This window comes from Carex rostrata, chromosome 21 (genome assembly GCF_964058835.1).
Source record: "Carex rostrata chromosome 21, lpCarRost1.2, whole genome shotgun sequence".
Classification (NCBI taxonomy): domain Eukaryota; kingdom Viridiplantae; phylum Streptophyta; class Magnoliopsida; order Poales; family Cyperaceae; genus Carex; species Carex rostrata.
Window position 1 is genome coordinate 143,873 of NC_135938.1, and position 26,846 is coordinate 170,718.

Genomic DNA, 26,846 nt, shown 5'->3' on the forward strand with positions numbered 1-26,846 from the left:
CCAGAGTTACATGAGCAGATTCGAGCAGCACAACAAGAGGACCCAAAATGCCAGAAATTCCGACAACATTTCGAGTCAAATGCAGACTCACCATTTCAACTCCACGAGGATGGTATTCTGCGGTTCCATGACCGCATATGCGTTCCGAATGACTCAGAACTGAAGAATCTGATTCTGTCAGAAGCACATGACTCGGGGTATACCATCCACCCTGGTGAAGTCAAGATGTATCAAGATTTAAAGCGATATTTCTGGTGGCCAAAGATGAAATGGAACGTGCAAGGCTATGTTGAGAAATGTCAGATCTGTCAGCAAGTCAAAGCGGATAGACGAAAGAGGGCGGGACTGCTCAGACCTTTGGAGATACCCATGCGGAAATTCGAGTCAATCACTATGGACTTCGTGACTGGATTTCCGAGAACCGTTGGACGATATGATGCCATATGGGTGATAGTGGATCGGCTGACGAAGATTGCACACTTCATTCCACTTCGGATCGAGACATCCGGAAGAGAGCTAGCCGATTTGTTCTTGCAATACCAGTTTAAGTACCACGGATGTTCGAGGCACATTGTCTCCGACCGAGACACTCGATTTACATCTCACTTTTGGGGAAGCTTTCAAGAAGCCATGGGCACGAAACTGAGATTCAGTACAGCCCATCATCCGCAAACCGACGGTCAATCCGAACGAACAATCCAAACATTGGAGGACATGCTTCGATCCTGTGCTTTAAGTTTCCGAGAATCTTGGATCAACCACTTGTACTTGGTAGAGTTTGCGTACAACAATAGCTACCATTCGAGTATCGGAATGTCACCACAAGAGGCACTTACGGGACAGCAGTGTCGCACACCGCTGTGGTGGGGACCCGCGGGTACGTATTCACCTACTGGGCCTCAGATGTTAGAAGAGATTGCTGAAACGACGAAAGTCGTTTTGAGTCGGCTTAAGTCGGCCCAAGAGCGACAAAAGAAATATGCGGATGTGCATAGAAGACCATTGGAGTTTCAAGAAGGGGATCACGTGTGGCTTCGAGTTTCACCCGTCAGGGGTGTACACCGATTTGGCGTATCGGGCAAGTTAAGTCCTAGATACATTGGACCGTTTCAGATTTTGAGGCGAATGGGACCGGTGGCATATGAGCTTGCATTGCCACCAGCATTGGACCGGGTTCATCCGGTGTTTCATGTGTCACAATTGCGCCGATACGTACGAGATCTATCTCATTGCATTGATCACTCGGACCTGCATGTCCAAGGTGACCTATCCTATCAAGAAGAGCCAATGCAGATATTGGACCGAAAAGAACAGCAACTTCGGAGCAAGACGATTAAACTTGTCCTGGTTAAATGGGGACGCCATTCGACTAAAGAAGCAACATGGGAACATGAGGAAACCATTCGTGAGAAGTACCCGGAACTATTCAACGAATCAGGTACGCAATTGAGTTCAGAGGACTGAACTTTATTCTAAGGGGGGGAGAAATGTTACGTTACGAAATTTTTACAATTAAATTGAAATGATTTAAAAGGAAGAACCGATAAATTGTGTTAATAAAATGGAAGTTTAAACCTTAATTAAGGTTCCCCTAAATAAGTAAGTTAATTGTGAATTGAAACCGCGTCGAAATTTCGAGATTTCGGCATTTTATAGCCCCAGTGCGGATTAGGTTGACCGCAGTGCGGGTGGAAGCCATCCGCAGTGGCTCAGGCTTTGTCTGGAATTTTGCCAAAAAAATGACTAAGTAGTGAGTGCGGGTGAGGGATCCGCAGTGCGGATGAGTTTAGCCGCACTCATGAATTTCTGTATTGCACTGAATTTTCCTGAAATCGGCTAAGTAGTGAGTGCAGATGAGGTTGAACCGCAGTGCGGATCAGGTTCATCCGCAGTAGGCTCGGACTTTTCCTGGATTCGGCTGACAACCGACTAAGTCTCGAGTGCGGATTAGGTAACCCGCAGTGCGGATTGGCTAATCCGCATTCAGGGTAATTTTAACCCTAAAACCCAAATTAAACCTTCTCTCTCTCTCACTTCACCATTATCCCCATTTCTAAGTTATTTTCGGTTAAGAGAGAAGGAAAAGATCCCGTGAGTTTCCGTTTCTTCCAGACTCCCGATTGTTGCGAGAAATCGAGTTTGGAACCGAGAAAGCAGCCGAGGATCTCTCAGAACCCTTCTATTTGGTATTTCTTTCTCTCCTTTTTACTTTCGAAACCTCGAATTTTCTCGATTTCTCGGATTCTCGTTTTAAACCCGAGATTTGTGCTCGAATTGCTCGAGAACTAGTTCCTCTACACTTCTTACTAGTTTGTTTGTCATTCTTTTTCCCGATTTCTTCCGATTTATGAAATCTGATTTCTAGGGTTTCGTGCCAAAATTGAAAGTTGGCCTAATCGTGATTTGATTTGCTTAACCCGACCAATTAGACTTGTAATCGGTAGGGTTGCCTCCTGATCGTGAATTTTTAGAACATTTAACAGCCGATTTGAGGTTTTGACCAAATTAGGGTTAACCAAACGGTAAATTGAAATGAACCGAGAACCAAGGTAGTGAACCGGTGATTGATGGTCACCAAATGGAGAGTTGTATGGTCCCGAGGACCTAGAGGATCTTGGTAAGAAATGATGAACCGAACGAATTGATACCAAAAACATAGAAATTGAATAGGGAAGGTATAAGCCCTAGCACCACTCGATTAAACTCCTCGATCCTGAACCAATGTTAAACCTAGTATACGTATAATATAGGTGTAGGCTCGGTCGAGCAAGAACTTGCGAGACCATACGAGACGTCCGATCCTTAGCTTAAGCGGTACGCTCGTCATAATAAGGTGCGGGATTCTTGGACTTGTTTGATACTTTATTTTCAGGAATTAAACTGTTTATTCGTTTGTCATGTTGAATGCTTAATTGTTTCATATTTTGGAATTCATGCTGCATATTGATTCTTGCATAAATGAGAATGATTGAATTGTTTGGTTGAGGTTAATTGGCATGTTGGTATGGTTATTATTTGATTAGTTCTATTAATTGTTCTTGATGTGAATGAATCTGCCAGGCCGACCTGTTTAGGTGGCTGGATAAGGTGACGGTGACCTATCCGTTGACCTGTGTTTATGAATTTGCCAGACCGACCTGTTTAGGTGGCTGGATTCAGGTGACGCTGCTGACTTATGCGTCGATCTGTAGAATTTGCCAGACCGACCTGTTTAGGTGGCTGGATTCAGGTGACGCTGCTGACTTATGCGTTGATCTGTCAGAATTTGCCAGACCGACCTGTTTAGGTGGCTGGATTAAGGTGACGCTGCTGACTTATGCGTTGACCTGTTATGATTTTGCGAGACTGACCTATATGTGTGGCTTTGATAGATATATTTGTTGAGATTAAGCAAAGTTGACCTGTATAGGTAACTTTGATTTCCGTGTGTTGCATTGTGTCAAGTTGACCTGTATTGGTGACTTGTAACCGGACCTTAGGAAATGGTTAAGCCAAACAGCAATTTCAGATGGGTGTCTGATAAAGGGTCCAGCGGTTGGCCATCTGTAGGCGCTTGTAACCCTACAGATGTGGGTTTGATAACGGTTCAGCTCGAGAGAACATCTGTAATTGCTACAAGCCCTAATGAACTGCGTTAGGAATCGAGTTAAGCCAAAGTACATGTTGTGTGTTGAAATCCATATTGAAATTCCGTAAACTGTGTTTCAGGTTGATTAACTGTTGTCGAGTAGTGGCATTCTGTTATTTATGTTTCTTATATAACTGTTGCATTGTTTATTGTTTGGGTTTCATTTCATTTTTGAATATAGAGTTTGATTGCAAGTCCAATAATTCATATGTGGCAAATTCGCACTGAGAATTTTATTCTCACCCCCACCCTCCCGGTTATTTTACAGGTACAGGTACGATTGATTCCGGAGAGGCACGCGAGTAGTGGGCCATAGTAGCTGACCATCTCAGGACCCTAGATATTTTGGTTGTATAGATATAGGGTAGGCCTCATGGTTGGTATCCGGATGCGATACTTTCGTTGTATTATTACTATCCAGACTGTGTACTCTGATTTTATATTAGAAACTTGTTTTGAATTGCGTGTTGTTTGGTTTAAATTGTGATTAGCCTTGTAAGCATACACGGCGTTGTATGCTTACGGCGGGGGACTGTTACTACCCGTGGCCGCGGGGTGTGACAGTATCTTATCTTCTTTCAAAAATATTAATTGGATTGGGTCTTTAATTAATTACGCTCGATCCATTACATGGCGTGCTGGAAATTAATTATGAAACCCACATCTTTTAATTTTCTCTCCATTTTGTCTACACGCATAAAACATGCAATTAAGTTAATGTTCAACTCAATCTAAAACAAATTAATTTAATCAAGACCACAATTCATACACAATTTACCTTTTCTTTCTACAAAAAAAAAAAAAAAATACATATATAATATACAATTAATTGTCCGTACATATTTTCCATTGTTTTTCTTTTTACAATTACAATACTTCAACCAGATCCAACTAATAAAGATCAAATTTAATTAGTATCACTCCCTTCTTTTCGCATATGAAAAGGAAAAAAAATAATCAAGGGAAAGCATGCAGAAACTCTCTTCAATATATAATTCCAGAAAAAATAAATGAAAACCTATATATGTATCGATCTAGTTAATTAATAAGTGGATCATCTAGAAGCAGAATGAATTGCCTCCTCTTGTTCTTGTATGGTCTCCAGTGTCGGTCTCCTAGACCTACCACAACTCAATCTATGCTTGAATTCTCCGATCTCCGCTGCGGTCTCCGGATCGTCCACGTCATCCACTCTAGCTACAACTACCATATCCGCAACGCATACAGAATCTGGCTGGACCCGTGCCGATGGCGGTACCCGCTTTGCTTCCTTGGTAGCCAAAACCAACAGTCTGGCCATGTCAGCAGCCGTCACAACGGCATTCAGTCTATTCATGGGAAGCATCACATAGATGCTCCCCATCTCCAGCTCCTCATCGGCGGACAATGCTTTCAGCCGGTGACCGAGATGCATGCACCGCGCTTCAGCTAGGAAGTTGCCCGGAGCATCTAGCATGAGCTCAGCAGCGATAACAGAGCCATTGAATCGGCCAACTTGATCGTCGGGAAGGATTACCTTGATGGTGCTTCCACCGGCGCTTGCCTTGACAAGTGTGCATGAGAGGTAATTGCCCATGGGATTTGATAATTAATTCTAATTCTTTCTTTTGTTAACGTTCCCTTTAAATTTAAATTTGAGATATAGGATATATAGGATATATTGGATATATAGAAATGGAAGTTGTTGTAGTTTGAAAAGAAATTAAGGATGGGGATAGATATAGAGAAATTAAAGGCCGGGGTTTTCCTTGGTTTTATATACGGTTAGCGTACTGGCAAATGCTGGATTTGTTTGCGCGTACAAATAGGAAGAGATAGAGAGAGAGAGTGCAGGTGCAGGCTTTGCTGTTATAGCGTGTGGGACTGGGACCCAGTAATGAATGATACTTTTATTTTGAGATGGAGGTGGTGTGGTGGTAACTGGTAAGTAACTAGAAAGAAATTTATAAAATGCAAGGTAAGGTAAGGTATGAAGGTATTCTTTTTCTCTAGTTTTTGGTTTTCCTTGTTTTCCTTCAAGTGCAGGATATTTCGTCATTACATACGCTGACGGTGACCGAGACGGAGACGGAGACGGAGTCAACAGAAATTAAACTATACATATTTTCATGAACGTTACTTAGTTATACCAATTTGTATATCTTCATTCTTACCTTAAACACATAGATGTTCTAATTCTTCAATTATAATTAAAAGATTAATTTTTTAATTAAATATTAACTTTCTAATTAAATATTAAAGAAAACACGTATTCTCTGCATGCAAATTGTATCATCTATTTAATTGGTTATTTTCTTTTAAATGTTATTTAAGACATTTTTTAATTGATTGATAATTAATTGGTCATGTCTTCATTTCTTTCTAATTTTTTATATCATTTAAGGAATATTATATTTGTTATTTTGTTAGAGTTTTTTTTTTTTTTTAAATATGTAAAAAAAATGTGAATGTTATATACATGTAGATGTCATTTAAAAAATATTGTTTGTCATTTGCTCTATTTTTTATGACAATATGTAAGATTTTTGTTTGTTAATTTATAATATGTTTCCATTACAACACACGGACACAATATTAATTATATATTATAATTTTAGTGAACACACAATATTATAATTTTAGTGAACACACACACACACACACACATTGCTTATAGACTCATAGACCCGTACTATGCATTTATATCTCTAATTTTTAGGTTTAAACCGTTAATATGAACCATTAAGGCCGTGTTCGTTTGTCACGGGATTGTGCGGGATGGGATTGCACGGGTGTAGGAACCCACTAATTAATATACGGGAACCCATGCTCATGGATATGCACAGGAATTATTGTGGGAATAGATTAAAATGAGTGTTCGGTTGTATCATGGGATTAATTGTGGGAAATTCTATTTTTCTTTCTAAAATGTTTGATATAATACAATTCCTTTTAGTAATAAAATTATTAATAATGCAATTAAATGTAATTGATAAAAAATATTTTATATTACTTATTATTTATTATTTTATAAAATATAAATATTTTTTATAATTAAATAAATAAGTATTTAATGAGATAGATGTATGTCATTTGTTATCAACAAAATAATATTATTTTCTTTCAAAGATATTTGTTATCAATAAAATAATTATTAATTAATTTAATAATCATTCTGGTGATTAATACAAAATTTCCTCTTATTTTTTTAAATTATACAATTATTTTTATTAATAAAATTGTAATAATGTAATTAAATAATAATATTAAATAGATGAAACATTTCAAATAAAAATTACTATTAGAATGGATACAAATAAAATAATAAATAAAATGAGAAAACAATAAATAAATTAATAACTTTATCAGACTAATCTAATCTCTACTCTATCTTCTAGCTATAGCCTATAGCTAGCTACTTGATCATATTCATGACTTAATTAATATCTTGGGAAATTTCCTCAAATTAATATCGATCTTAGAAAATTGACTGGAATTCTTTTATAAAAGTCTGCGTGCCGACTATTTTATTTTATTTTATTTTAATTTTTTTTTTCTTTTATAATTAAAAGTAGCGACCCTGATGTCGAACAAAATAATTGTTTGGCTCATAAAAAAAATTATGTATTATTTTCTTTGATTAAACCTAGCTAATACGTACGTACTACACGAAGAGTAGTTATTTATCGTTCAAAATTAACCTTGGATTTAAAATATTTAAATTTCGGTGAAATTATCAATTAGTAATGACGTATTTGAAAGTCTAGAGTTGCTCCAATGCTCCAATTAGTAATGATCGATCCATATAAATTAAGATTAATTTACGCGAACAACTATAAAATTCATATAAAATTGAGAATTAGCTTAGCTTGTATAAATGGCATGCCATGTCATGCCATGTCATGCCATGCCATGCCATGCCACCAATGCAACAACACAACTGAAACGAAAAAGGAAAAGAAAAAAAGAAAAGAAAAGGGAGCTTCCTCATCCTGCAAGTGCACTCTACCTCTAGGCTCTAGTCCTCTACGCAAGTAAAGTCAAATCGTAGTTGGTTGCTCATCCAATTGTACTCACACTCACCAGTCGACTCGATTGCAAATTGCTAGGCTAGGCTAGGCTAGGCTATCACCTCTCTCTCTCACTCTCGAATCTCTCTCTCTCACATTTTCCGTTTTGCCCCCAATTTTTTTGTAATTGCTTGCTTATATATTTATTACTAAAAGTATGACAGCCACTCGTTTCATTTTTTGTTCCAGACGGATATTCAGACTTCATATTATATTTAAGTAGCTCAATTTCTTATATTTCTACATGCTTTCGATCATCCGCCTTAAACAATACTTATTCAAAGATTAGTAAATTATTACTTGCTTATTTATCCATCTGATCGATGTATTTATCAAGATATAATCCCTTCAAATTAAATGATTACCGATATTCTAATTAATTACTCAAATTTCTGTTTTATTTCAATCTTCTTAGATTTTGTTTTCTTTTTTGAACTAATCTTATATCTTATATACTTATATACTTATTATTTATTATAATTATAAACTAGTGTGTGTGTGTGTGTATTCAAGTTGGCTATATATTAATTACGATTTGTGATACATCAATTGAAGTTTTTAATTTGATGTCATATATATATATATATGATGATGATGATGGTGAAAAAGAAAAGAAAAGAAAAAAAAAAGTCACTTTAATTGAATTGAATGTTGTGGCTAAAGTCTGAGTGAGTGTATGCGTCAACAGTTGCTGTCCATTTGTGATTTGTGTGGCTCAGAGAGACTGAGACTGAGACTGAGACTGAGAGGGACTAATTTTACTGTCAGTGTCACCTCAAAACTAGCTAGAATCATTCTAGAATATATACCTATACAGAGTACAGACACTGTCTAATGTCTAATGCCTAATGTCTATCGTCAAAACTCAAAAGCAAGCTAGCTAGTCAAACACATATACGGGCTGTGTGGAACAATCTAGCTAGAACGTGCCAAACCATTTTTCATGAAGCTTAGCTGCCTCTGCCTGTCTTCGTAAAATTTCAAATCAAGGAAAAACAAAGTCAACACGCGCATCTGACAACGTGCACAATTAATTAACTCATCGATCCTAATTAATAAAAATTAACTACTTATACAATTAATTATGGCCAATTTATTAACTTATTTTTTATGATTTTCTTTTACATTTTCAATAACTCACTTAATTGTATGTATTAATGATAAATATTGCAAGATCCATCGTACGTGCCTAGTTCACTATATAAACTATAAATTGGAGAAGGAATATATATACATTGAATTTCTTTATCATGTACGTACAGTCACAATTACACTTAGAATAGCCTCGTCATTACCACTTTACTTACCAGTGACAAATTCTAATGGGTCAATTCATTCTTCTTCTTTTTTTTCTTCAAAATTTATGTATTCATACTAAATTATATATATATATATTTTAGAATAAAAAAACTATAGATACTAATACTATGCAATTGATTCTTATTCACAACATAAACATTTTATAGGACACTGATAACTGTTCCCGCACCCCTATCCCTGCACCGTCCCTGTACATATATATCTTCTTTATATAACTAACTTCTTGGTGGGGGAGGGGGGAGGGGGGAGGGGGCGTCCTCGCACAATTTTCTTATATAATATGTATCGTCCCCGCACAATTTTGAAAGTATTAATATCTATCAACAAAAGTATTTATACATATGCACGAAGGTATTTATACTTATGCACGTTTAACATAAATAATTGTCTTCCCAACCAAATCTTCCAAATTGTTCCCACACCATAAATACCTGTGGGGAACCATACACGTTTCTAAAAATATCAATATTGTCATAACTATATGAGCGACCACAATACTTAATATTGTTTACATATGGCATTGGATGACGTCTGAAAATATTAATATCAACTATTGAAAGTATTTATACCTATGCACTAAAGTATTTAAATGTATATACACTGTACAAAGTTTAATCTTTAGGCATTTGATAATATCAAGTTACATATCAAAATATTAATATCTTATTTTGCAAGTATTGATACCTATGCACTGGAATATTTATACCTATGATGTCAACTATTTTTGTTATAAAAAGATTGATACAGGAAAACGAGGTCCCCATGCACTACTTCATTAGAGGAAGGTTGATGCGGGGATCATTGGAGGACTGAAAAAAATAAGATCATCATATTAAGTTACGCATGGAAGTATTAATATCTTACTTCAGAAGTATTAATCTCTTATTTCCTAACTATTTATGTCTATAAAAGTTGACGTGAGGGCAAGTACAGTAGCTGGAAAAGGAATACCATATAATTAGTTGAGACCATAGTACAACATTCCTATATTGTAGCGGCAGAAATAAAGAGACTGGAGTGTGGAGATGAATATAATTATTCAAATTTTATACAATTTAATTCCATTTATATTTGATTTGACTATAAAAATCTGGCTCCGACCTTGATCACCGTGACCATGATAGTAATGCTATGTGCATTATGAACCATATAATTAAGTTAACTAATTTTTAAGTGTTTACTAGTGTAATATGGTGCAACTTGTCTCAAATTAATAGAATAGAATAGAATAGAATAGAATAGATATGCTACAACTTGATTCCAATTATGCCAATAAGACAATTAATTCTTGTTCAAGGCAGCATTAGTGTATCCTACATGATAAGAAAGAACCACATGGCTTCTTGGTGTATTGTCCAAACCGTGTGACAGAACAGAGCATTAGATATATATTTTGTGTGTTTGGTTGCATGTGCTTCTGTAAGATGTGCGCAACAAATAATGTGTGGTTACTAATAAATTGTAATTTCATGTGAGCAGCAGATCGAAGCAGGTTAGTTTTAATTTTACAAATAACGTTTCTACATGTTAAATTTTGAAGTTAAACTCACAAAAAACCTCAGTGAGATAAGAACACAGTACTAGCTCTACTCCTATTATTAATGTACCTTTCTGAATATAACTAGGGTATTCTTAAGCTCACACAGTCATTTGGTGAGCTTAACTCAAAAATCTATCGGAATATTGACTTTTAACAATAGATCTAGACTATAGAAATCGATCTATATCATGAGTGCATGTGTTTACATATCAAATTTATAATTTTTTTAATTAATTTAGTATAAAGTCAAGCAATAAAAAAAAATAAAAGTATTTAAAATTTATTATTTAGTTTTATTTTCTTTTTCTTTTTCTTTTACCGCTTGACTTTATATTAAATTAATTTATAAATTTGATATGTATATATAAGTACTTATGAAATAAATTAGTTCAACTGCTTAAATTCGTTATTTAAATTATTTGGATAAATTTTAAAGTTAAACTCTACTCCTACCTTTTTATTTTTGTTTAAAAGGGTTGAGGGTAGCTGTGGAGTGCGTATCCTCTGAGATATCTCAACTTTTGCGTGATCGACGTGTATGGTGCCTATTCGGAGGTGATGTAGGGAGTCAGTATTATGTGTGCTTTGAGATTAGTTCAGAATGTATTTAAACGGTTGAGATTTTCCATAAAGTCACGCAAAGTTTGAGATATCTCAGAGGATACGAATTCGGTAGCTGTGAAGAGTGAATTCGTATCCTCTGCATTAACTCAAAAAAGGAATCTTTTTAGTTAATACATATGGACCATACGATCAGCTTTAAGATTCGAACTAATTAAATCCGCACTAATATTGAAGACCTATATTGTAGGTGAGGACCGGATGAGCTCCGTTTACAATCGGACGGACAATATCTATATATTAACTCAAAAGATGCTCATTTGAGATTTTGAGTTAATGCAGACGATGCGGACTCGTGAAGAGTACCGTACCTTGGAAGTTGGAACAAGAAAGAAATATAAATACTATAGGTCTGGGCCAACGAGGCCCAGAAAGAATCTCTCGGGATCTCTGGATCCTCTCCTTTCTCTCGTCCAACCGTTGCTGAATCAACCCATGGCCATGGGATCTTTTACTCTCCGTTCTATCCCTTTGGCGCCTCCTCCGAGAAACCCCTCTTATCCCTGCTCTCGCTCTCGCTCTCGCATTCCATCCATTGCTGCACATTCTGGTGTAAGCGTTCGGCCACACGGTTGTATACTCCGGCTGGCCACATCGGATCAGGTGTCATCAGAAGAGGGAAGGGGAAGGGGAAGGGGAAGGGTACAGGAGCTCAGAGTCCCTCAGGCTTGGTCAATCCCTTCAATTGCTCTCAAGGTACATTCCTTTTCTTTAATTCAGTTTATTTCTCTCTTTTTTTATGTGAATGTGATAGTTTCAGTACCCATTGTCCATTGATATGGTACAATTACAATGATGGTATTATGTCAGGATTACGGCTTCCTACCTGCTAACCTTAGACGCTCAGTTTCCTACCTGTCAACCTTAGATTGCACATTCTGTTTTTTCTGTTTTCATTTGTAGAATCCTTCTAGGACAAATAAACTAAACACTTATAAAAGAGCCAAAGTTGCTTTACACCTGACAGGTGAATGTTTTGCAGTAGACTATGTCTATGGGCCTAATATGCTAAAATCTTATATTGTTAGAAATACCAAATACTTCAAAAATTTACAGAGTTTCATTTGCTCAAAATGGGAGTTAAAACTACCCATAACAAAATTACTCAAGTGCTCCAGAGCATTTAGTTAACTCAACTAATATGGTTGTAGATTTAAAACTATCATTACAGAAAAGGGAAAAGTTGTCAACAAAATGGTGTATATACTTTTTGATGAAATGGATCTAACAGTTGGTGTAGTTTGCATTCTTGAAAAAAGTTGGACTTTAATTTATAATGCAAGAAAATAAAAATTTCTGCTGTGTTTTCAAATGCAGCATGTAACAGATTTATACATGCAAGACCCTAACTTAGATAATAAGGTACAAAACAGGCAACCATTGACAGATAGGGGGTTTGAGGGCATTCTGACAAAGTATCAAAGTGCGAGTTCAGAATTCTAGGAGACAAAATGTTCATACCGGGTTTTATACTTGAAAAAGTTAGAAAAAAAAAATGCACTAATTTCAAAATCAATTTTCCTCACCAAGATTTAGTGCAGGAGTCAGAATGGCTGAGAGAAACTCTACACAAATGGTTAGACGACGAGTATTGCCCCGAGCCTACCAACATAGACATCAGCAGAGTGGCCGCGAAATCGTTTTATGAATCCTTGATGTCGAAGGAAACCGATCTGGGTGAAATTTTGCTTAGGATGATTACAGATTTGGAAAAGCTCTCTTACCGAGAGAGCTTTCACGGCCCCTTTTCCTCTGCCAATGCAGCTGTGCGGCTTATAACAGAAAAGATAGGTACAATTGCTGATAATTGATAGCTACTTGCTTTTGTCAATGTCAACTATTTGAGTCTTTGGTATATATATGGTGTATATTTACTATTCAGATACGAATAATTGAAACATAAAATTTTATTAGTATAAGTCCTTATCCACACGAATATTCAGATATCGCATATCTATATCCATATCTAAGTTTTTGGATCGAATAAAATTGTTTATTTTGTTTTGCATTAATTTGATTGAAAATCTTGGAATTACGGTTCTTGTACAATAATACGTGGCATATGAAGAGAGCAAAATCGTAGATGGCTTAGTGAAGAGGCAACCCTGGCAGCTCAAACAGGCTCAATGAATGGGCTCACTTTATCTCTCTGTGTCTCATTTCATTTTAATTTCCGATGGGGAATTAATTTCAATGAAATGAGTTAATGGGCCGGGCCCAATTTGTTGTCTTCAAAAATCAACAAGTACCTATATATCCCACCGACCACTCATGCGTCGCGTAGTGATAAGTGGCAAGTCTCAAAGCGAGAAAGCAGAATAGCAGATCATCTTTTATCCGCCGGCCATACTCCCCAAGCTCTTATCTCAACACCATAAGCAGATCATCATTTTTTTAATGGCTTAATTATTCTTGTTAAATTGTTCAGTGTCTGAGGTCATAACCCATGAAAATATCAGAAAATTAGTTTAAGTCGGTGACTTTCCCATCCCAACTACAATATATATTTTAATTTTAGGACCATCATTCCCACCGATTATTTTATTAAAAATAATAATTAATGACAATAGAGAATGATTCTCTGTTGAAATTCGGGATATAATAAGAACTTTATAGTTTATAATGTTTATCAACGTTATAAATCATAACATTTATGTTAATCAGTCCCTTAAATCACTCATTAAGGGTGTGTTATAAATCATAATTATATTCATCTCCACACTCCTATTCTCTCTATATTCTTACAGCTACAATTTGTGAAAGTTACATTATGGTCCCCACTAATTATTTACACATTTCTAAAATTAAAGGGTTCAAGTTAAACAAAGAAGGTGATAATTATTTAAAAGTTGTACTATGGTCCTCACTAATTATTTAAACAACTCTAAAATTAGAGGGTTCACTTTTAAAATTAAAGATTGTACTATGGTCCCCACTAATTATTTATTCATACAAAAAATACTAATCACGATAAATGTATACGAGGTGATTATTCAAGTATTTTTTTACATAGGGATAAAAACTCTAGTGTACAAGTATAAATATTTGTAATATTTGATATTAATACTTCAACATGTCACTTATTGTCATATGTAAAAAATAATTGCAAGTATAAGTATAAATACTTGCACGATGTGGTATAAATACTTGTGTGACGACTAGCCCGAAAATATGTCATCATAGATCTCATTTGAAAAAAAAATTACTTAGAAGACGTTCATGATTTTAGATTTGCAAAATTACTCATAGATCGTCAGAAATGTGGAGAAAATTAAAATGAGATACAAAAAACCCACCTCTAAAAACGTGCATGGTCCCCCCATGTAATTTGAGATTGGTTGGAGAAACAATTATTTTTGTAAAAATTGTTCACCTTAGAGGTATAAATACTTATGATCTTAGAGATAAATACTTCTGTGCTTAAGTATTAATACTTTAGAAAAAAAAAAATCAGTGCTAGAGTTTTTATGGCCCTTCCATGATAGTTGTGGAAGTTAATGGAAGATAAATGCGGGGATGGGAGTATGAGATAATTATCAGCACTCTATTCTTATATCCCGAATTTCACCATAATTATTCCCTATTATCGTTATTTATTTAATATTTTCCTATTAATAAAAAAAGCATTCATTTCCATGGGGTAATGGGGAAATGAAAATTTTCTCCGACACAATTTTTTTTCTTCCAAATGCTGACTCACAGGGGCGGATTCAGAATTTTTGTCGGGGGGCAAAAAAATAAAAAAATATCGAATTGGATTTAAATAGCTAATCGGATTTAAACTCATTAACCAATTGGAAACTCGATAAAAAAAATAATGTTTTGACTTATACTTTCCAAAGCTGACTTATAATTTCTGATACTCCAACTTATAATTCTAATTATCAATCATAATTTAAAAAAATTATTTTGATTTTAACACTAACTTTTATCCAAATTACAAATCAAATATTTAGAGGACAAAAAAATTTCAGAAGAAACAAAATTAATTGGAACCGATAAATCACCACTAAATCTTTAAACCAAGTCCGCCCTGCTGACTCGCATCTTTGTTCTCTTCTTCCTCGTATTTCATACAAAATGACGGGAGCTACTCAGGAACTAATATCTTTGTTTGTGATTATCATTTTAATTTGCTTGGCTTCTTTTTTAAAGTGAAAGTTTTTTTTCAACGAAAACAATATTTGTACAAGAATGATGTTACTGTACTATGAACAATATCTTCATTATTAAAGTCTTTCAACCTAATCTTCATATAAAAATCTACTTGAAAATCAACTTTTTTAAGATAATTTTACTATTTTTTATATAAATAAAAAATTACTTGATTTAAAGATTTTGGATCATTCGAAAGTAGTGATTTTCTATCTATATTAAAAAAATAGTACAAAAATTCTAAAAACACCGGTGTTCTTAAGCTCACCAAAGTGTTTGATGAGCTTAACTCCAAAATCTATCAAATCGGTTTCAAATGACGAATTTGAACCGTTGAAACCCGCCTACCTTACGAGTGATGCATCTACATGTAAAATTTTAAACGTTCGAATTAATTTAGTATAAAATCAAGCGGTCAAAAAAGATTAAAAAATGAATGCACTAAAATTAATTTATTAACCTTTTAATTTTGACCGATTGACTTTATACTAAATTAATTCAAATGTTTAAAACTTTGACATGTACACGCATCATTCGTAAGATAGGCGGGTTCTAACAGTTCAAATTCGTCATTTGAAACCGATTTGATGGATTTTGAAGTTAAGCTCACCAAATACTTTGGTGAGCTTAAGAACACCCTAGTTCTACTCATAATATAATATAATATAATATAATAATATTATAAATATATTAATATAATATAAAAATATATATATATAATATATATATATATATATATATATAATATAATATAATAATAATATAATATAAAAAATATAATATAATAATAATAATAATATAATATTATATAATATAATAATAATATAAATGAAAATCTCGGACGGGTTTTATAACTCCGTCCGAGTTATTTTGGTTTTTTTTTTTTTGTTATGTTCTGGACGGGTCTTTCTATCCCGTTCGGATTCTCTTTTTTTTTTTTTTTTTTTTCTTCCACGCGACTAAGCTGCTGTTAGTGTTAATTAGAATAAGAAATCCGGACGGGTGAATTAGTTCCGTCCCATGGGACAGGTTATTTGAACCCGTTCTACTTATATTTCAAAAAATTTCAAAAATAATTCCGTATTTTGATATTTTATTTTATTTTTTTCTATTAATAAAAAATTCGGGGTATGGTATGGTATGAAGGGGAACTTAGCTAGCCTAGGACGCATGCATTTGACTTGACTTGATGATGCAAAACCCACATGGGCATGGCATGGCATCCGAATATATTCCTGCTCATTTTTTTTTTACTTTTACTGGCAAATAAATAAACACGCCTCTCTCTCTCTAATTGGTCTGATGACATAGAGACAGAGAGAGGCACTGACCACTGACCTGACCTGACCAAATGCTCGTCCGTCTCGTCTCTCTATTATATGAAATATGAAATATGAAATAGCTAGCACACCATTTTTCTATTCAAAAGACATCGAATTTCAACTATTAAAGATTATTAGAATCATTCTAATAGAGTAATAATAATACTTAATTAATTAATTAATTAATTTAGATTAATGGCGTTGCTACCAGTACCAGCACTCTCTGCAATTGCAATTGCCTAGTGGGAGAAGGATCGAGGATGTATGTTGTCAACTAGACAAGAAACTAAACCATGTCTGCCTCTCCCTCTCCCTCTCCCTCTCCCGATTTGGATTTGGAGAGAAAGGTGATGGCCGCAGTCACAGCATCAGAGGCACGTGGCCACCCGCCTTTTGTTTGCGCACTGGAGGTCAGCCGCTGCTGTGTCTCTCACGAGATCAGCGACTCGGGGTCAGGGTCAGGGTCGGTATTTCCCAGTGCTGAGCTGGCATCCATCCTGGTGTCCAATCTTTGCTTTTCGCACAATACACCATTTATGTGGAAAGTTCTCGACCAAGCCATGGCGAATCGGCTCGTGTACCCGTTGCAAGTGCTTGCTCTGCTTACTTCCAGGTTAGGAAAACGACGCTCTCTCTTACCCTTTCGCCTTTCTTCCCTTCCCTTCCCTTGTTTGGAAATTTGCAATTTAGGGCTTCAAGTTTGGAAATTTTAGTATATGTTGGTTTGATGGGGAGTGGAGTGGGGACAGTTATGTAATTAATGTGTTTGATGTCGTGTATCGGTGTATGTTGTTGTTGTACCTCTTCCTTTCTTTGTTCCTTCCAAATTAAGTGCTGGACTTGTCCTTTTCTTTCTTAATTTTTGTAATTAGTCCCTAAAGTTGGTGCCAACTTCTTCCACCCATAGCCATAGCCATAGCCATAGCCATAGCCATAGCCACCCAGCTGATCCTACCCAAGTACTAGTAATTAAGTGTTACTTCTGCTTTATTTCTTCTTCAAGGAGCAGATGTTCAAAAATTGATTTTCTTATTAGAGAGTTGACAATTGAATTTTTATTTTTTAAATTAAATATTATGGTTGCAATTTCACATAAAGATTTGTGTTCCAGTCAGTCTAGATGGTGGTTTGGTAGAGGTACATTTATGCATACATCATAGTGATACAAATGTTGTGGGGGCATTATATTAAAGAGAAGCAAACTCTTAAACATTTGATTTGCCTACCAAAACTACATCAGAGTGGGATGTTTGAGACTAATTTTGTCAATGATTAGGGTAATTCCAAACCGAAGAACACAGCCAGAAGCATACAGGCTTTTTTTAGAGCTCATAAGACGATATTCTCTGTCCTTTTCTGTGCTTGAGGCCGGGTCTTGTAGGAGAAGGTAAGAACTAAATTTTTTTATTTCACTATGCATATCCTCCAAACAATGAAACCTCTATATGAATATATATTTTTCTATTAATTTTACAGGATTATGAAATATATTGAAGGTGCTATGCAGCTCTCCCGCACATACCAGGTTGAAGAAATCGATTTTGGAACAAGCCTAGTTTTATTCGTTTTTAGTACCATAACTACCCTGATTGATTGTGCACTTGAAGATTATGGCTTGCCATTTGCATCTCAAAGCAGGGTCGTGAATGAAGGCTCACAATCTTCAGATCTTGATGCAAGAGGCAAGCACCGTGACCACCTGAAAGAATCAAATGCTTTCCTGGCTCTGGAAGCATTGCAAAATATAAGCTCGGAGAAGAAAATCCAAATTTTGCTTCATCTAGTATACCTAAACATGTAGGTTCCGTTATATTATTATCTAATCAACTCTTCTTTCTATGTTCCTTTTGCTTTATTTTCAATCTGTTCCTCTAAGCAGCTGATTTTTCATATTAACTTTCTATTTACAATAAGTTGTAGCTGATGTTGTAATTTTTCAATAGATTTGATACAGAAAAACATTTCTGCCAATAGCATCAGTTTTATTATAGGGCTTGCTAAATTTTTTAAAAATCTCCATTTTGTGTGTCTCATTGCTTGCTTGATTTTGATGCTAGGTTAGGCCTGGACCATTCAACAGTTTGCTTCAGAGGCTAAGGTTCATTGAGGCTCACAAATTATCAACTAACAGTTTAGCAGCTGTAAACCATCTACTTGAAAAACTTTTTTTTAATATACAAAAAGCAATGAACCTAGAGTATTTGCCAAACAAGCGCAGCATTCTGGGATATCTTCTCAATACTGGATCGATGAACCCGCCACCATCCCTTCTCATTGGTGCTGGTAAAGGTGGATGTTGGATTATTTTTGACATTTTCATGGAGAATTCCATGGAGAGGAAGACCTTTTGCCCCAGAGCTGTTTTTGAAAAATTAACAGGTTCATTAAATTTCAACAATTTTATTTATTTTCTTGAATTACTTTTTTTTTTCTGGTATATTTTTGTTGTTGTTAAAATGATCAATGTCCCTTATCCTATGACCTGCATAGTGGATGTATCAATTTTTTTAGAGGCATATTGAATATTGACCTTTTCCATGAGCAAATTTGATATTTGCATTTTTTAAGGGACTTACACAGGACATTTTTCTCTATTTATCTATATTTAAATTTTAGGATCAGTATATAAGAGGTACATAACTTCCTATTTTTTTTTTTCCTTCTTTCCTGTTTTCCTCCTTTTGTAACAGAATTGATCACCACATTACAAATTATCAATCAAGCCAGTTGGCAAGAAACCTTTCAAGCACTGTGGCTCTCAGCTCTTCGACTGGTCCAACGGGTCGGTGCAGTAATATTTTATTTATTTGTTCTACTTTTTTATTGGTGCTCAGCATCTGCTCATACCACAATTCGTAATGTGGAGTCCCGGTACTTATTCAAACAATTTTGTCCTTTTCTGTTAGGTTAAAGCAGACACGAAAATTAAACAAATGCATACTTTTGATTTGCAAATGGTCATCTTGAGAAACAATTGTTTATAAGAAACTCTGATTTCTGTTTGACTTAGAGACTGTGTACTTTGGTTGAAGGAAAATAACAGGGAAACTTTAATTTCCCTTTGAATTACAGACTATGTACGAAATACCTTATAATACTATGTTTAAACCAGGGTAGGGAGCCAATGATTGGACCAATACCCCATCTTGACTCTAGGATGTGCATGCTATTGGCGATTGTCCCCTTGTCTATTGCACCTCTTTTAAAAGAGGAAAGCAACACAAGTATTGCAGGGGGAAAAGGCATTCTTTCTAAAAAGCAGAGCTTGGTGGCTTGTCTTCAATCACTAAGACAGTTCTCCTGTCTTCTTTCTCCTCCTATGGCCATGGGTGACATAACGAACAATGCTGCCACGAAAGCAGCTTCATTTGTTAGGAACTTTAAGGCAGGAAGTGGCAACCTTGGCATGATGCCGTCCAACTATTCTTCTGTAAAAGCAGGTTGTCTTTTCTCACTTCCCTGAAATAGAACTATCATAGTCGAATGCTTATAATGCCTGTCCAAAGAGTCAATCTGGTTTAGGAAGATTGGTGGCTTTCAACTAGAATTGAAGTTTTCAGGAATATGAATTATGCCAAGGAAGTAAAATATTTTATATACCATCTGAAAATCTGGATCATATTCTTTGCCCTTCAAAATAAGGATATCCCACCCCAACAAACAAAAATTAAACTGTAAATGTAACCTTCTATCTAATAGTAGTCATACATCTCTCACCAAATTTTTTTTTCCAATGATGACAAAATAGAAGTAAAGTTAAATTTTAATAATTTTTTTAGATGATGCATAGTTTGATTTTCTAGCCTAATTGTTTTCATCTTGGTAGGTTTATTCGTAGTAAAGGATAAAGAAGTCATTGTATTATTTTCGAAGGAGAGGATGTGTTTGCCAGAAACCAGTCTTTTGGTGATCCTAAGCCCTAACTGATATGTCAGCATCTTTCTGTTGCAGTGGGGAACTTGTTACATCTAGTGGTGGAAGCATGCATTGCTAGAGACCTCATTGATACGTCGGCCTATTTTTGGCCTGGTTATGTGCTTCCATCTGTGGTAACAAAAGATCTTGGCTTGATGCTAATTGGGGACTCGCCTTGGTTGACCTTCATGCAAGGAGCTCCACTTACTGGCCCTCTCCAAATTGCACTCATGGCAACTCCTGCTACAAGGTACTTAGTAGAAAAACTGCAACCTGTAATAGAACTTAGTTTTCATGTTTTGCAGAGCTTTTGTTGGCTGTAAGTTATAATATTGCTTCATCTGTAATTTCAACTTGTTTTTAGTATAAAAGAGCTGGAGAAATTGAATCTTTTGGCATTGAATGGAACAGAGGAGGAGAGAACAGCTGCTTCAAAGATCTTGTGTGGCGCATCTTTAACTCGTGGCTGGAACATTCAAGTAAAACTTACATACTATATGGGATACTATATATATTTGGTTTATAATCAATATTACATTTCAGTTATCATATTTATTCCTTGCAACAACAGAAAAAACATCTGTGCCTCTTCAAACTTCCAATTTATTATATCTAAAGATATATAGTCTGCAGTAATTTTTTTTATAGGTCAATATCATTGAAAGCTTTATAATCAATACTAAGTTTCTGTCATCGTCTTGTTCTTTAAAAGCCAAAAAAAAAAAATTTAAGCTTCTTAGACCTTCCAACTTATTTCTATATAAATTATAGAGGTAACAGTTCTTATTTATAGGATCAGTATCTCTGAAGTTTTTGCTCTAGTTCTCTTACCAATCTTTTATGCCCTCCCATATCCCAATAGAAAAAGAAATCATGTATAAGCAAATATATTCCTGTATTTGTATTTTTTTTTAAATATTAGTAATACTTGAGGCACTGATATGCCTCACGTATAAACTTAAGAGAGAAAGGATTGATTTTATTTTATTTTTTCTTCTTCCATGCATTTAGTGGGTCTCTCACCCAGTTGGGCAAAAAGGAGTAATTTATTATTTTATTAATGGCTATGAGAGGTTTTAATTTGGTACAGTGTGTTACATAAATCAAAATTGACACATGAGAATTTTGGGAAGAATCTTTTCTTTTTTATGAAAGAAAAGGCAGTGTGTTTTTAATTGTACAAACATATTTCTGTTTTTCATTTTCCAGGAATATGTTGTGCGGATAGTGGTGAGGTTGCTATCTCCTCCTCTTCTGTCTGATTCTCCTGTATCTGGAGATACTAGTAGTTACCTTCCTCACATGCACATGCTGAGTGCAGTATTGTCATGTCTTGCGCATGTTGACGTTATCCACATCCTTTCACTATACGGGGTGGTAAGCTTCTGATTTCACTTCTTTATGGATATTTTATATTCCTCGGGTAGCTGAGTTCAGGAATTTGGGTGTTTCTTTGAATTGGGTAAATAAATATTTGAGAAACATAAAAGGAAAAAGAGTTGTTACAAAATGCGTTAGTTTATGAATGCAAGGGTACCAGTGAGTGGTTACCTAAAGTAATAATGACAATGAATACTCAAAATGGTACTGTACTGGTATCTGTACCAAATCTGAATTTTCTTGTCCATATAGCCAGATATGTGCCCAGTCTTTATAGCATCTAATTGCAGAAAAAGTAGGTTTCTTTCAACTCTGGAATATTGTGGCGCTTGGTTGAGATGTGCCAAAAACTGGGTGCATACCTACTACTATTGGTGTGAATGAAAAACAGTGTGTGCATTATTTGATCTGCCCCATCTATATGAATATCAAGCTATTTGCATCAAAATCCTTTCACCAGGAATGAGCATTTGATCTTATCCAATACTGTGCCATCGACGTACCAATGCAAACCATCTGCAAATGACACTTCCATGTTTTGCATTCTGATTATGTGATGAAATTTTACTATATTTTACGATAAATCTATTGAAAAAAGGTTCTGTTCCACTAACTTGAATAAACCTGTATGGATGGACATTTGATTCTGCCGATGCAAATTGAAATTCATGGCTGTAATTAATGCTTCTAACCTAAAATAACTTGCATATGTTGTTAGGTTTCAGAGGTTGCAGCAGCTCTGATGCCATTGTGTGAGGCTTTTGGGTCAATGCCACCCCCACCTAGCTACCAATCTAGCAATGTGGATGAGGTCACTGTCTACTCTGTCTTTTCCTTTGCATTTCTCTTCCTCATACGCCTTTATAAGTTCTATGGACCAGCTCAAGAGCTCTTAGTCTCTGGTCGTGGAGGCCCAGTCCATCCTGAGACAACACTTGACTGCCTCCTCTTGATGCGCAACAACCATGTCCGCAATAATGAAGGTCACGCTGCAAATGATACCTACTCAGTTCATGAATTACCACGCCATTCAGTATACATTGATTCATTCCCGAAATTGCGCAACTGGTACTTTCAGAACCAGGCATGTGTGGCCTCAGTTATCTCAGGTTTGTGCAGATCAAAACCATGTCACCAGGTGGCAAACCTGATTTTAAATATGATTTTCCGGAAGATTAATAAAGGAGTAGTAGTAGTTTCGGTTAGCACTTCTATGAGCACGGGTGCAGGTAGTGCATCTACTATGACTTCCAGTAGTAGAAGTGAGTCATCTGGGAGTGTTTCTGAGGACTCCTGTGAGAGGCCTCCGCTTCTTCCTGCATGGGATATGCTTGAGGCAATTCCTTTTGTTTTAGAGGCTTTTCTTACTGCATGTGCATATGGACGGCTCTCATCTCGCGACTTGACCACAGGTCAGTTGACTGATCTCATTATCTCTCTCTACAACTCCTCTCACAAACACATACACAATGCACAAACAGACAATGCTTACACCTTTGGAATACAAATTATACTATAGCAAACAATTAAATTTTAGAATTGCTTGCCTGTGCATTCTAGGTTTAAGAAATCTAGTGGATTTCTTTCCCGCTTCCGTTGCGACCATTACGAGTTACTTTTCAGCAGAGATTACTCGTGGGGTCTGGAAGAGTGTAGGGATGAATGGCACCGAATGGCCCAGCCCTGCTGAAGCACTGTACACATTTGAGTCAGAGATCAAAGAGGTGCTTGCACATGTCGGGGTCAATATCCAGAACTCCTATCCACGTAAAAACACTGGACTCCTTTTTGATACATAAATGAGAATCAGTTAGGTGCTTGAAAAGATAGAGAGAAAAGTTGGAATATATTTTTCTTAAGTATTCTACAAATGCTCCTAATATACAAGCCATATGACTGGTAGTGGGCATGTTAGATGTATTAAGATGTATCTAGCATGTCTGTACCAAACTTCCAATACTCACTAATCATAATGCTTATTTGCCCCAATATAGTGTTCACATTTAAAAGTATTCTTTAATAAAGTACCTAAATGCTTACTTTTTTTACCACCCTTGTTCTGGTTGCAAAGAACAATGGGAGGAATGTTCTCTTCGCTCTTGACATCTCCATATAGTTTCTATTACCATCTTAGGTAATTTCCTTTACCACTAGTTCTATAATTGAGCCAAATATGGTGGCGATGTTTAAAAAAAAATTAAATCACTTTCCATTTGTCATTGTTTTTTTCCTATTTTGGTCTTCAATTGTGCCTTTTTAGTTTCAGTAGCTCATTCCATGTGTGATGGGGTCTTGCTGATAGTTTCCATAGGTTGCCTTTGAGGGTAGGCATGGGGTAGTGGGGGGTCAAGTCTGTAGGTTATTTTCAGCAAAAATGCACTGCAACAACCTTTCTACCAATTACTCGTGTACTTGACATCCTTGAGATATTTTTGTATCATTCCCAAGATATTTGTCATGCTCATCCACTAGTTGTTGTTGCAGGGGGTATGCCTCCAACATTACCACTGCCACTAGCTGCTCTTGGGAGCCTAACAATCACCTTCAAGCTGGACAAGAAATCGGACTACACCCGTGACGTGGTTGGTGAGGCATTGGCAAATTGCGCTGCAGGTTGCAGCTGGCCAAGCATGCTCATAATTGGGTCCTTATGGACACAAAAGGCCCGTAATTGGCATGACTTTGTTATCTATGTGGCCACCCGCACTCCATTCATACATATGAAAGAACCAGTTGCACAATTAATGCACAGCTGTTTTAAAGCCTTCCTTGGCCCCGCCTCAAGGGATGGCTCTTCTCTCACCTCAGTGCGGGGTGTGGTTGGGCTTTTGGGACAGTGTGCCTCTAACAACAATGATTTGCATCCTGGTCTTTTGTTTGTCCGTACCTGTCACACGTTTCAAGATCCGCATTTTTGTAGTGAGGTCATATTTAAGTTGGTGATTGAGTGGTCTGGTAAGCTAGCAGATGAACAAATTTGTGGCAGCCCCACGCAATTAAAATTTGGGCGGGTGTCCCTTGCTGCAACAATCTGCATAGTGCGTCAGGTTGCCACTATTGGTGCCAGCCTGCTATGTGTAGCAGGACGTGCTTTATTAGTACAAATATTGTTTGAGGAGACAGTGCCTACAAGTTTACTGTCACAGCATGAGCATGAGCATGAGAAAGGGCCTGGTGAAGTGGAGTCCATTTGTAGTATGCTACAAGGGTATGCTATATCATACCTAATGTTCTTCTCTACTGCCATTGTTTGGGGAATTGGGGCTAATTCAGCTGGTTGCAAGTTGTGGAGTTCGGAGAGGCGTGCACGTATGATTTCTAGCCACTTGGACTTCATAGCCAGGGTTTTGGAGGGTAGGATAATGGTAGGATGTGATCCCAGCTTGTGGAAGGCACATGTGTTATGCTTTGTGGGCTTGCTAGTTAGGTTTGCACCAGCTTGGGTAACGAGTGCGAAACTCCATACATTACGAAAAATATCAAGTGGGCTTAGGAATTGGCATGAATTTGATCTTGCTCTCTCCCTCCTTAAGTTAGGTGGGATGGGGGCAATTGAAGCTGTTGTTGAATCGTTGTTCTAACCTATATCTGTTGAGGGATATGGGTTTAGTTCATATATATATATATAGCTGAAAGAAAATTAGGAAACCGTACGTAGTTTTTGTATTATATATATCCGCTTCATGTTTTTGTTTTTGGATGTACTGGGATTTTAATTTGTTTGGACTGGATCGATTATCGATGTAGAGTAGAGGCAATTCATTTCCGTTCTCCCTTTGGAACAAAACAACTGACTCAATTATATTACTTTATAAATAAGATAATAATTGAAAATACTACCTTATAGGCAATATTACAATGGGAAAAGATGGTGTAGAACCGAGAGAGAGAGATGAGGTGTTACGGGGAGGGGAGGGGAGGGGAGGGGAGGGGAGGGGGGATGTTCGGTTAAAAGTGCTATACCTTTTTCGGACCATAAACGCTAAGCTATGAGATAAAAGTGCACTAACTCAACTACGACCGCTATAGCTGTAATAGCTAACTGTTATGCGCGATGCGACGCGACGCGACGCGACACTATAGCTTTTATCGCTATGCACGACGCGCTATTGCTACCGCTATGATACATGGGTTTTTTTTTTTTTTTTTTACAATTTATATGGGCTTATGTACTTCTATTTATATTTCTAATGCTACATGGTCTTCTACGATAAGTATACTAAACCAAACTATGTGCTCTTCGTATAGTATTCATTTGTAAAATTATCATAGTTCATTTCAATTGAAAGCTGATTTTGATTATTATTATAATATATAAAATATTTAAATATGTATACTGACTTCATTTACCTTATAAAATTAATTGCTCTTCGCCTATTATAATATGTAATACTATGAAGTATGAACTATTAAATAATGTTACTTTTTATATTCTTTTTTTTTTCCTTCTTATTTATGTAATTGATGAAACATATAGACTTAGATTAGTTGTCATTTAGTTGTTACCTCAATTCTCCAATATTGATTATGTTGATAATTAGTAGAAATATAGAATATAAAACTTGAAAAGGGAAAAAAAAAACTATGTATGATATATAGCTTCCGCTATAGCTACGCTATTCGCAATAGATTTTTTTTGTCTCCCCGCTATGCTGCTATAATCGCTATTTAGAACCTTGATTTTTGTTAAGCCTCATCAGCAACAAATTAAAAAGAAGAAACAATTTGAGCCAATCATTTATCCAGCATAGAATTTATAAATAGTTTCTTAATAAGAAACTTTACTGCATAGTAACTCTCCCACATCTCTGAAACTGAATTATAAATTGCAGATTAGAACTCTAATAATACCATTGATGCAGATACTCTTACAGATCAAATTTTATCACTTGATTTTAAAAAATTTAGGCAATCCG

At 35.9% G+C, this 26,846-nt stretch overlaps 3 protein-coding genes across 4 annotated transcripts; 2 read left to right on the top strand and 1 right to left on the bottom strand.

The window, feature by feature from the left end:
- Nucleotides 1-4,477: 4,477 nt before the first annotated feature.
- Nucleotides 4,478-5,239, bottom strand: LOC144573281 (uncharacterized). Its single transcript, XM_078323025.1, has one exon. The coding sequence runs from the start codon at nucleotides 5,202-5,204 to the stop codon at nucleotides 4,683-4,685; it is 522 nt and encodes a 173-aa protein (XP_078179151.1). The 5' UTR covers nucleotides 5,205-5,239; the 3' UTR covers nucleotides 4,478-4,682.
- A 6,328-nt stretch (nucleotides 5,240-11,567) lies between these two features.
- LOC144573342 (plant/protein) lies at nucleotides 11,568-13,170 on the top strand. The gene is made up of 2 exons (XM_078323095.1): nucleotides 11,568-11,854; nucleotides 12,700-13,170. The coding sequence occupies exons 1-2, from the start codon at nucleotides 11,594-11,596 to the stop codon at nucleotides 12,967-12,969; spliced, it is 531 nt and encodes a 176-aa protein (XP_078179221.1). The 5' UTR covers nucleotides 11,568-11,593; the 3' UTR covers nucleotides 12,970-13,170.
- A 3,697-nt stretch (nucleotides 13,171-16,867) lies between these two features.
- LOC144573268 (mediator of RNA polymerase II transcription subunit 33A-like) lies at nucleotides 16,868-25,700 on the top strand. Of its 2 annotated transcripts, XM_078323001.1 has the most exons (12): nucleotides 16,868-17,248; nucleotides 17,912-18,022; nucleotides 18,112-18,432; nucleotides 18,698-19,014; nucleotides 19,326-19,417; nucleotides 19,748-20,075; nucleotides 20,587-20,800; nucleotides 20,915-21,029; nucleotides 21,760-21,927; nucleotides 22,649-23,342; nucleotides 23,491-23,697; nucleotides 24,415-25,700. In XM_078323001.1, the coding sequence occupies exons 1-12, from the start codon at nucleotides 16,929-16,931 to the stop codon at nucleotides 25,509-25,511; spliced, it is 3,984 nt and encodes a 1,327-aa protein (XP_078179127.1). In that variant the 5' UTR covers nucleotides 16,868-16,928; the 3' UTR covers nucleotides 25,512-25,700. The 2 variants fall into 2 exon arrangements, with proteins under 2 accessions (XP_078179127.1, XP_078179128.1); XM_078323002.1 differs by lacking the exons at nucleotides 16,868-17,248; nucleotides 17,912-18,022 and having other exon boundaries at nucleotides 18,122-18,160; nucleotides 18,274-18,432.
- Nucleotides 25,701-26,846: the final 1,146 nt, after the last annotated feature.